This window comes from Pseudorca crassidens, chromosome 3 (genome assembly GCF_039906515.1).
Source record: "Pseudorca crassidens isolate mPseCra1 chromosome 3, mPseCra1.hap1, whole genome shotgun sequence".
Lineage (NCBI taxonomy): Eukaryota > Metazoa > Chordata > Mammalia > Artiodactyla > Delphinidae > Pseudorca > Pseudorca crassidens.
Genome location: NC_090298.1, coordinates 60,888,684 through 60,901,029, shown reverse-complemented (window position 1 = coordinate 60,901,029; position 12,346 = coordinate 60,888,684). Strand labels below are relative to the sequence as shown.

Genomic DNA, 12,346 nt, shown 5'->3' with positions numbered 1-12,346 from the left:
ACCAGTGGGAGGAAGCTGTGAAGGAGGAAAGGTCTCCACACACTAGGAAGCCCCTTCGTGGGCGGAGACTGTGGGTGGCGGAGGGGGAAGCTTCGGAGCCGCGGAGGAGAACACAGCAACAGGGGTGTGGAAAGCAAAGCGGAGAGATTTCCCGCACAGAGAATCAGGGCCGACTGGCACTCACCAGCCCAACAGGCTTGTCTGCACACCCGCCGGGGCGGGCAGGGCTGGGAGCTGAGGCTCGGGCTTCGGTCGGAGCACCAGGAGAGGGCTGGGGTTGGCGGCGTGAACACAGCCTGGAGGGGGTTAGTGCGCCACGGCTAGCCAGGAGGGAGTCCAGGGAAAAGTCTGGACCTGCCGAAGAGGCAAGAAACTTTTCCTTCCCTCTGTTTCCTGGTGCGCGAGGAGAGGGAATTAAGAGTGCTGCTTAAAGGAGCTCCAGAGACGGGCGCCAGACGTGGCTACAAGCGCGGACCACAGAGACAGGCATGAGACGCTAAGGCTGCTGCTGCTGCCACCAAGAAGCCCGTGTGCAAGCACAGGTCACTATCCACACCCCCCTTCCAGGGAGCCTGTGCAGCCCGCCACTGCCAGGTTCCCGGGATCCAGGGACAACTCCCCTGGGAAGAACGCACGGAGCGCCTCAGGTTGCTGCAACGTCACGCTGGCCTCTGCCGCCGCAGGCTCGCCCCGCACTCCGTGCCCCTCCCTCCCCCCGGCATGAGTGAGCCAGAGCCCCATAATCAGTGGCTCCTTTAACCCCTGTCCTGTCTGAGCGAAGAACAGACGCCCTCCAGCGACCTACACGCAGAGGCGGGGCCAAATCCAAAGCTGAGCCCCTAGGAGCTGTGAGAACAAAGAAGAAAAAGGGAAATCTCTCACAGCAGCCTCAGAAGCAGCGGATTAAAGCTCCACAATCAACTGGATGTACCCTGCATCTGTGGAATACATGAATAGACAACAAATCATCCCAAATTAAGGAGATGGACTTTGAGAGCAAGATTTAGGATTTTTTCCCCTTTTCCTCTTTTTGTGAGTGTATATGTGTATGCTTCTGTGTGAGATTTTGTCTGTATAGCTTTGCTTCCACCATTTGTCCTAGGGTTCTATCCGTCTGTTTTTAATTTGTTTTCTTTTATTTTTCGCTTAATAATTTTTTTATTTTAATAACTTTATTATATTTTCTCTTACTTTACTTTACTTTATCTTCTTTCTTTCTGTTTTTCCTCCCTCCCTCCCTCCTTTCGTTCTTTCTTTCTTTCTTTGTTTTTGTTTCTTTCTTTCTTTCTCTCTTTCTTTGTTTCTTTCTTTCTTTCTTCTACTAATTCTTTCTTTCTACTTTTTCTCCCTTTTATTCTGAGCCGTGTGGATGAAAGGCTCTTGGTGCTGCAGCCAGGCGTCAGTGCTGTGCCTCTGAGGTGAGAGAGCCAACTTCAGGACACTGGTCAACAAGAGACATCCCAGCTCCACATAATATCAAATGGTAAAAATCTCCCAGGTATCTCAATCTCAACACCAGCACCCAGCTTCACTCAACAACCAGCAAGCTACAGTGCTGGACATCCTATGCCAAACAACTAGCAAGACAGGAACACAACCCCACCTATTAGCAGAGAGGCTGCCTAAAATCATAATAAGGCCACAGACACCCCAAAACACACCAACATACGTGGACCTGCCCACCAGAGAGACAAGATCCAGCCTCATCCACCAGAACACAGGCCCTAGTCCCGTCCACTAGGAAGCCTACACAACCCACTGAACCAACCTTAGCCACTGGGGACAGACACCAAAAACAATGGGAACTACGAACCTACAGCCTGCAAAAAGGAGACCCCAAACACAGTAAGATAAGCAAAATGAGAAGACAGAAAAACACACCGCAGATGAAGGAGCAAGATAAAAACCCACCAGACCTAACAAATGAAGAGGAAATAGGCAGTCTACCTGAAAAAGAATTCAGAATAATGATAGTAAAGTTGATCCAAAATCTTGGAAATATACAAACTGCAAAAAACATTTAACAAGGACCTAGAAGAACTAAAGATGAAACAAGCAACGATGAACAATTCAATAAAAGAAATTAAAAATACTCTAGATGGGATCAATAGCAGAATAACTGAGGCAGAATAACGGATAAGTGACCTGGAAGATAAAATAGTGGAAATAACTACTGCAGAGCAGAATAAAGAAAAAAGAATGAAAAGAACTGAGGACAGTCTCAGAGACCTCTGGGACAACATTAAATGCACCAACATTCGAATTATAGGGGTTCCCAAAGAAGAAGAGAAAAAGAAAGGGACTGAGAAAATATTTGAAGAGACGATAGTTGAAAACTTCCCTAATATAGAAAAGGAAATAGTTAATCAAGTCCAGGAAGCACAGAGAGTCCCATACAGGATAAATCCAAGGAGAAACACACCAAGACACATATTAAGCAAACTGTAAAATATTAAATACAAAGAAAACATATTAAAAGCAGCAAGGGAAAAACAACAAATAACACACAAGGGAATTCCAATAAGGTTAACAGCTGATCTTTCAGCAGAAACTCTGCAAGCCAGAAGGGAGTGGCAGGACATATTTAAAGTGATGAAGGAGAAAAACCTGCAAGATTACTCTACCCAGCAAGGATCTCACTCAGATTTGATGGAGAAATTAAAACCTTTACAGACAAGCAAAAGCTGAGAGAGTTCAGCACCACCAAACCAGCTTTACAACAACTGCTAAAGGAACTTCTCTAGGCAAGAAACACAAGAGAAGGAAAAGACCTACAATAACGAACCCAAAACAATTAAGAAAATGGGAATAGGAACATACATATCGATAATTACCTTAAATGTAAATGGACTAAATGCTCCCACCAAAAGACACAGATTGGCTGAATGGATACAAAAACAAGACCCATATATATGATGTCTACAAGAGACCCACTTCAGACCTAGAGACATACAGACTGAAAGTAAGCGGATGGAAAAAGATATTCCATGCAAATGGAAACTAAAAGAAAGCTGGAGTAGCAATTCTCATATCAGACAAAATAGACTTTAAAATAAAGACTATTAGAAGAGACACAGAAGGACACTACATAATGATCAAGGGATCGATCCAAGAAGAAGATATAACAATTGTAAATAATTATGCACCCAACATAGAAGCACCTCAATACATAAGGCAAATACTAACAGCCATAAAAATGGAAATCGACAGTAACACATTCATAGTAGGGGACTTTAACACCCCACTTTCACCAATGGACAGATCATCCAAAATGAAAATAAATAAGGAAACACAAGCTTTAAATGATACATTAAACAAGATGGACTTAATTGATATTTATAGGACACTCCATCCAAAAACAACAGAATACACATTTTTCTCAAGTGCTCATGGAACACTCCCCAGGATAGATCATATCTTGGGTCACAAATCAAGCCTTGGTAAATTTAAGAAATTTGAAATTGTATCAAGTATCTTTTCCGACCACAACGCCATGAGACTCGATATCAATTACAGGAAAAGATCTGTAAAAAATAAAAACACATGGAGGCTAAACAATACAATACTTAATAACGAAGTGATCACTGAATAAATCAAAGAGGAAATAAAAAAATACCTAGAAACAAATGACAATGGAGACTCGATGACCGAAAATCTATGGGATGCAGCAAAAGCAGTTCTAAGAGGTAAGTTTACAGCAATACAATCCTGCCTTAAGAAACAGGAAACATCTCGAATAAACAACCTAATCTTACACCTAGAGCAATTAGAGAAAGAAGAACAAATAGCCCCAAAGTTAGCAGAAGGAAAGAAATCATGAAAATCAGATCAGAAATAAATCAAAAATAAATGAAGGAAACGATAGCAAAGATCAATAAAATTAAAAGCTGGTTCTTTGAGAAGATAAACAAAATAGATAAACCATTAGCCAGACTCATCAAGAAAAAAGGAGAAGACTCAAATCAATAGAATTAGAAATGAAAAAGGAGAAGTAACAACTGACACTGCAGAAATACAAAAGATCATGAGAGATTACTACAAGCAACTCTATGCCAATAAAATGGACAACCTGCAAGAAATGGACAAATTCTTAGAAATGCACAACCTGCCAAGACTGAATCAGGAAGAAATAGAAAATATAAACAGACCAATCACAAGCACTGAAATTGAAACTGTGATTAAAAATCTTCCAACAAACAAAAGCCCAGGACCAGATGGGTTCACAGGCGAATTCTATCAAACATTTAGAGAAGAGCTAACACCTATCCTTCTCAAAGTCTTCCAAAATATAGCAGAGGGAGGAATACTCGCAAACTCATTCTACGAGGCCATCATCACCCTGATACCAAAACCAGACAAGGATGTCACAAAGAAAGAAAACTACAGGCCAATATCACTGATGAACATAGATGCAAAAATCCTCAAACTAGCAGAAGAATCTAACAGCACATTAAACGGATCATACACCATGATCAAGTGGGGTTTATTCCAGGAATGCAAGGATTCTTCAATATACGCAAATCAATGAACGTGATACACCATATTAACAAACTGAAGGAGAAAAACCATATGATCATCTCAATAGATGCAGAAAAAGCTTTCGACAAAATTCAACACCCATTTATGATAAAAACCCTGCAGAAAGTAGGCATAGAGGGAACTTTCCTCAGCATAATAAAGGCCGTATATAACAAACCCACAACCAACGTCACCCTCTATGGTGAAAAACTGAAAGCATTTCCACAAATATCAGGAACAAGACAAGGTTGCCCACTCTCACCACTCTTATTCAACATAGTTTTGGAAGTTTTAGCCACAGCAATCAGAGAAGAAAAGGAAATAAAAGGAATCCAAATCAGAAAAGAAGAAGTAAAGCTGTCACTGTTTGCAGATGACATGATACTATACATAGAGAATCCTAAAGATGCTACCAGAAAACTACCAGAGCTAATCAATGAATTTGGTAAAGTAGCAGGATACAAAATTAAGGCACAGAAATCTCTGGCATTACTATGTACTAATGATGAAAAATCTGAAAGTGAAATCAAGAAAACACTCCCATTTACCATTGCAACAAAAAGAATAAAATATCTAGGAATAAACCTACCTAAGGAGACAAAAGACCTGTATGAAGAAAATTATAAGACACCGATAAAAGAAACTAAAGATGATACAAACAGATGGAGAGATATACCGTGTTCATGGATTGGAAGAATCAACATTGTGAAAATGACTCTACTACCCAAAGCAATGTATAGATTCAATGCAATCCCTATCAAACTACCACTGGCATTTTTCACAGAACTAGAACAAAAACTTTCACAATTTGTATGGAAACACAAAAGACCCCGAATAGCCAAAGCAATCTTGAGAACGGAAAACGGAACTGGAGGAATCAGGCTCCCTGACTTCAGACTATACTACAAAGCTACAGTAGTCAAGTCAGTATGGTACTGGCACAAAAACAGAAAGATAGATCAATGGAACAGGATAGAAAGCCCAGAGATATACCCACGCACATATGGACACCTTATCTTTGATAAAGGTGGCAGGAATGTACAGTGGAGAAAGGACAGCCTCTTCAATAAGTGGTGCTGGGAAAACTGGACAGCTACATGTAAAAGTATGAGATTAGATCACTCCCTAACACCATACACAGAAATAATCTCAAAATGGATTAAAGACCTAAATATAAGGCCAGAAACTATCAAACTCTTAGAGGAAAACATAGGCAGAACACTCTATGACATAAATCACAGCAAGATCCTTTCTGACCCACCTCCTAGAGAAATGGAAATAAAAACAAAAATAAACAAATGGGACATAATGAAACTTCAAAGCTTTTGCACAGCAAAGGAAACCATAAAAAAGACAAAAAGACAACCCTCAGAATGGGAGAAAATATTTGCAAATGAAACAACTGACAAAGGATTAATCTCCAAAATTTACAAGCAGCTCATACAGCTCAATAACAAAAAAACAAACAACCCAATCCAAAAATGGGCAGAAGACCTAAATAGACATTTCTCCAAAGAAGATATACAGACTGCCAACAAACACATGAAAGAATGCTCAACATTATTAATCATTAGAGAAATGCAAATCAAAACTACAATGAGATATCATCTCACACCAGTCAGAATGGCCATCATCAAAAAATCTAGAAACAATAAATGCTGGAGAGGGTGTGGAGAAAAGGGAACACTCTGCACTGCTGGTGGGAATGTGAATTGGTACAGCCACTATTGAGAACAGTATGGAGATTCCTTAAAAAACTACAAATAGAACTACCATATGACCCAGCAATCCCACTCCCAGGCATATACCCTAAGAAAACCATAACTCAAAAAGAATCATGTACCAAAATGTTCATTGCAGCTCTATTTACAATAGCCCAGAGATGGAAACAACCTAAATGTCCATCATCAGATGAATGGATAAAGAAGATGTGGCACATATATACAATGGAATATTACTCAGCCATAAAAAGAAACAATTGAGCTATTTGTAATGAGGTGGATAGACCTAGAATCTGTCATACAGAGTGAATTACATCAGAAAGAGAAAGACAAATACCGTAATGCTAACACATATATATGGAATTTAAGAAAAAAAAATGTCATGAAGAACCTAGCAGTAAGACAGGAATAAAGACACAGACCTACTAGAGAATGGACTTGAGGATATGGGGAAGGGGAAGGGGAAGCTGTGACAAAGCGAGAGAGAGGCATGGACATATATACACTAACAAACGTAAGGTAGATAGCTAGTGGGAAGCAGCCGCATGGCACAGGGATATCGACTCAGTGCTTTGTGACCCCCTGGAGGGGTGGGATAGGGAGGGTGGGAGGGAGGGAGACGCAAGAGGGAAGAGATATGGGAACATATGTATAACTGATTCACTTTGTTATAAAGCAGAAACTAACACACCATTGTAAAGCAATTATACCCCAACAAAGATGTTAAAAATAAGGATGATTTACAAAATCACATCTAGGGGGTTGTAACCGAAAAATCAAAGAGCTTACCTTACTGACACCAACTTCAGGGATTCGGAGAGTATGCTCCATATCTTTTTCTCTGCAGAGTTAAGTAAAATGCCTTTAATTATTTTTGAAGCATACATAAATGTAGCACTTAAAGAATTTTTTTAAAGATAAGTTTTTTTGTTTTAAAAGATAATGTTAAAATGCAAGTCTATCACACTAAATCTGGTTTCTATAATGCTACTCTAATTTCCTTTTTGAAAGAAGGTTCCAGAATTACTTTTACTCTTTGGTACATCTGTCACAGGCTAGTAAACATCCAGTGAGACAAAATGTCCTTTGTACTCATGTCAATCACTTTTTCCAGACCTGTTGACTGTTTCCACTTCTATTACTAAATGTAAAAAAAGTATAATATTTCTAAGAATTTAAAATTAAGATATCGTATGGAACCTGTTCCATACATTACCTTTCCAGTTGGGAAGAAAGGAAATTATCCTACTCATGATTAAAACCTACCTCTCTACCAAGCTGGCTGAATTATAAAGGGGTAAAGGAAAACAATCAGAGGAGGTCAACAGTGGGTTTAAGTAATTTAAACCTAAAAAAAGCAATACAAAAGGTAAGAAAATGACAAAACCTCTGTGGAAGGTATCATATCACCAAGATTTTATCTCTTTACATAGGCAGTCCCCTTTAGGGATAATGAGGTTATATCTCCAATTGTCTTCCAAAAGCAGGTGACAAAAGGTAGGTGTCAGAATATTTTTTGAGTGGAAAAGGGAGGGACATGGATGTCACTTTTTTCCTATTCAACCAGTACCATGCATATTTAATGATTAACTGCTCAGGAAAAGTACAGTCCACTGGAATAAGACAAATACACAAATATAATAACACTAAACATTTTTACCTTCCAATTGTAGCAGGATTTACAGCTGTAATGATAAAAAGTGATCCTGTCTGCAACACAGGTGATCTAATTACAATTACTCTAATACATGGGGGCCAAATTTTTTCTTCATCTGCCAAAGAAAGAAATGTGTAAATATTAATTCAAATGCTATGGGAAAAAATCAGAAATGCATAGGGATGAGTAGGAGGCATACATAAAGTACAAATATATTGATAAAAATCTTCATTCTGTTTAAAACAACATTCTTAAATTCTGCTATATCACATACACAGTAAGTAAGGTTTAACAATGTTACCAATTTAAAATGGTCAACCTGTGGGACTTCCCTGAAGGTCCAGTGGTTAAGACTCCACACTTCCACTGCAGGGGGCACAGGCTTGATCCCCAGTCAGGGAACTAAGATCCCACATGCCGTGCAATGCGGCCAAAAATAAATAAATTTATAAAAAGATCAACCTAAAGATATTCAGCACCTATCACAATTATAAAATAATCAACTCTCTCTTTTTTAAGGTCTTAGAATTTGAAAGTATCCCAAAAAAGCATTTTTACATTAAGTGAGAAAAACTGAGTCTGCCCTTTTTAAGAAAAAATGAGAGGAAATTCCATTAAGAACAAAATAAGCTCATATACACCAATATGAATTCCTGAGTTTTAAAAGTATATCTTTATATCCTCAAGTAAAATAAATACTAGATTTACCATAATACCTATGTAAGCTGAATTCATGGACTACTCTTTTTAAAGGCAACTGCTTTCCCTCCCTCAATTACAAAAGTGGACAAATATCTAATCCACTAAAATAGACTTTGTACCTACTTTAGGATTAGAAAGTAGGTAACTTGGTTTTGTGTTTTTACTGACTAAGCCATTCAATGCAATGAAACTTCAGGATCCAAGTACTAGTCATTTATTCACATCCTACTGTTGAAAAATAACCAAGCAGTTATAATTTTTAATAATGTCATTAATCTCTTTAAAACAATCAGCTCACATTTCGGCAGATATATTATATGGGTTAATAACACTTTTAACCATTTTGCACTTTTACAATGACCATACTTGGTTATTTATATAAAATTAAGTAATGGCCATTTACTCACCTTCATCTTCAGAATCTTCTGCAGTTACATTGTCTTCACTGGTAATGTCTTCATCATAACTGTCCTCGGTCTGAGAGTCTGTAATTTCACCTTCTTCAGGCTCACTATCAGTGTCTATGATTTTCTCATCTTTAAATGAAGTCGAATTATAAATGTTTTCATCAAGAGGAGATTCTACAGTCTTTGCGCTAACTGGAACAGTATATTTGGGGGGACTCTTTTTGTAATGAATGTCTATTTTGGCCTTCTTTTTCACACTTGCAAAATCTTCTCCCTCACTGCAGCTTATATGTTCAATACTTGATGTTTTTTGATCTTCTGAATTCAAATTCTGGAAAGAGGTGGAAACAGGAGAGAAGACTCTTAAACATGACCATCTTATATTTAATGCTAAATGTTTCAATGAATTAGTGAAGATATATACACACAGTGAAATAGCTATTATCTCTAGTGCCTCTTCCTCTCATGTTCCTTTTCCTGGTTAATGATATGACCATCCACTTATCCAAATCATAAGTCTTTGACATCTCCTTAACCACCACTTGAAATCAATTACCAAGTGCTATAGACTATGTTTGAAATTTATCCCAATTTTCTCTCCTTATCTATTTTCAGTGTCTTAACTGTCCCAGTCCAGGCCCTCATCACATATTGCTTGGACATGTGACAGCCTAGAACAATGCTGTCAAAAATAAAATGCAAGTTATATTTTATACCTTAAAATTATCTAGTAGGGCCATTAAAAAGGTAAAAAGAAACCAGTGAAATTCATTTTATCTAACCCAGTACTTACAAAATATTACTAATTATATATAAAATTAACATTTAATCACTATAAAAATTACCAAAATATTTTACATGGACTTTCTGTACTAAGTCTTCAAAACTGAGTGTAGTTTACACTTACAAAGCATCTTAATTAGGATTAGCTACATTTCAAGTATTCAGTAGCCAGATGGAGCTGGCTGAACTGTGCAGGCCTAGAGAATACAACTAAACCTAAATTTTCTTTCTGAACATTGAGCCAATTATCAAGTCAACATACATAACATAAAGAATTAGCTTTAATTACAGCAGGGATTTAAAGGTCCAAATATACCTAATGTAGCAGAACTGAAGTTTTGCTAAAATTTAATAGAGAGTTGGTTTGATAATACAAAAAAAGTACAGATGAATCAGTTGCATCTCTTTTGTTCCAAAATTCCAACTTACCTGGCATAAGCCTTTTATTATTTATTACACATGCATACTGGGCATACCCTAGGACAAACGAATAAATCTATTATTTTAACTTTAGAAGAAACAGAGAGTTATTTTCCTTTGGTTTGTAACACAGTCTGAATTTTCTTTCTATATTAGAGCAACATGATGAAGTGAATTCATATGGTCCGCTGTTACTTTATAAAATATGAGACCATCTTAAACACACTTTTGTTTGTCTTTTAAATTAATTTATTTATTTATTTTTGGCTGTGTTGGTCTTTGTTGCTGTGCGCGGGCTTTCTCTAGTTGCAGTGGGTGGGGGCTACTCTTCGCTGTGGTGTGCGGGCTTCTCATTGCAGTGGCTTCTCTTGTTGCGGAGCATGGGCTCTAGGCGTGCGGGCTTCAGTAGCTGTGGCACGTAGGCTCAGTATTTGTGGCTCACGGGCTCTAGATTGCAGGCTCAGTAGTTGTCATGCACAAGCTTAGCTGCTCTGTGGCATTTGGGATCTTCCCAGACCAGGGATGGAAACTGTGTCCCCTGCACTGGCAGGCAGACTCTTAACCACTGCACCACCAGGGAAGTCCCTAAACACGCATTTTTAATAGCAGCATAAATTCAGTTTGAAGACTGGCTAAACACTCACAGTGTGATAGATAAACTATACATATTTCCGGCAACATAAACTCACCAAGAACAAGAACAAGGGCAAGGAGCTGAAAAACTAAGAGGGGGCTTCCCTGGTGGTACAGTGGTTGAGAGTCCACCTGCAGATGCAGGGGACACGGGTTCGTGCCCCGGTCCGGGAGGATCCCACATGCCGCGGAGCGGCTGGTCCCGTGAGCCATGGCCGCTGAGCCTGCGTGTCCGGAGCCTGTGCTCCGCAGCGGGAGAGGTCACAACAGTGAGAGGCCCACGTACCGCAAAAAAAAAAAAAAAAAAAAAAAAAAAATCAGAAAAAAAAAAAAAAAAAACTATGAGGAACTTTAAAGGCCACTGTGAATTATGGCCAAAAAATTTCCCTATCTATATATGCTTTAAAAAAAAAGTTTCCAATCTTACATATTTTATTATTACTACTGCTTATAGGACAATACATGCAGAGGAAAAATGAGTGAAATTGCAAGAGGTACTGCTTTTTAAAAACTATTTGTCAGTCTAGAATGTTAGATAAATATTCATTAAAATATAAGAAAGGCCTGGTGCCTACATGTGGGCATTAAGCATATATGCATATTTCAAGTTATTACTCCAATCTCTTCACCCTACTTCCTTCCTTCTGTATACTCTACACTTCCAAAAAGTAAGGCTCAAGAACATCTTAAAACTCAAGAAAAAGATGAGGATGTCCTAACTGCTTTCCTCCCATGCTTCACAATTACCTTTTAGAATCCTTGGGGAATTCTCAGAATTTCATCAGGATTTTTCTTAAGTCACTGTCCTGAAGTTAACATATTTTTGAAGGATGGTAAAGATGAACAGATATGGGAGCTAAGCTGGACCAAAATCTCACAGAATGCTTTCAAATTTCATTCTCTAGTTTGTCAGGAAAGGTCATCTGAGGACCCCTACATGTTCTTTGCTTTGCTAGGGAGAAGTATTCATAATGCATCCTTTCAAACAGTTCAACCACTAGTAATAGGTAGACGTCACTAAAAAATAGATCTTAAAAAAAAAAGAAAAATCATTTTTGCTATTTTAGTTACATAATCTTCAATTCCTAGGTATTGCCAGTGAAAATAAAAGAAAAATAAAGACAAATCAAATAGAGAATTGAGATAAAATTTCAAGAGTAGGGGAGGTGGCCAAGGTGGTGAAGTAGGAAGACACTGAACTCACCTCCTCCCACAGACACAGCAAAATTACAACTAGTTACAGAGCAACTATCTATGAGAATAACCTGAACACTAGCAGAAAAGATTTTCCACAACTAAAGACATAAAGAAGTAAACACACGATACATATATACAATGGAATATTACTCAGCCATAAAAAGGAAGAAAATTGGGTCATTTGTAGAGACATGGATGGACCTAGAGACTGTCATAGAAAGTGAAGTAGGTCAAAAAGAGAAAAACAAATATCGTTTATTATCGCATACATGTGGAATCTGAAAAAACTGGTATAGGCGATCTTATTT

The 12,346-nt window shown here is 38.3% G+C and overlaps 1 protein-coding gene across 1 annotated transcript in view; it reads right to left on the bottom strand.

The window, feature by feature from the left end:
• AGGF1 (angiogenic factor with G-patch and FHA domains 1) overlaps positions 1-12,346 on the bottom strand; it is a 49,009-nt gene that overhangs the window by 17,785 nt on the left and 18,878 nt on the right. The window contains exons 6-8 of the mRNA XM_067731050.1: positions 9,006-9,336; positions 7,900-8,011; positions 7,029-7,080 (exon numbers count right to left, since the gene is read on the bottom strand). Of these exons, the coding sequence (XP_067587151.1) occupies positions 7,029-7,080; positions 7,900-8,011; positions 9,006-9,336 (495 nt within the window). The remainder of the gene's footprint in view (positions 1-7,028; positions 7,081-7,899; positions 8,012-9,005; positions 9,337-12,346) is intronic.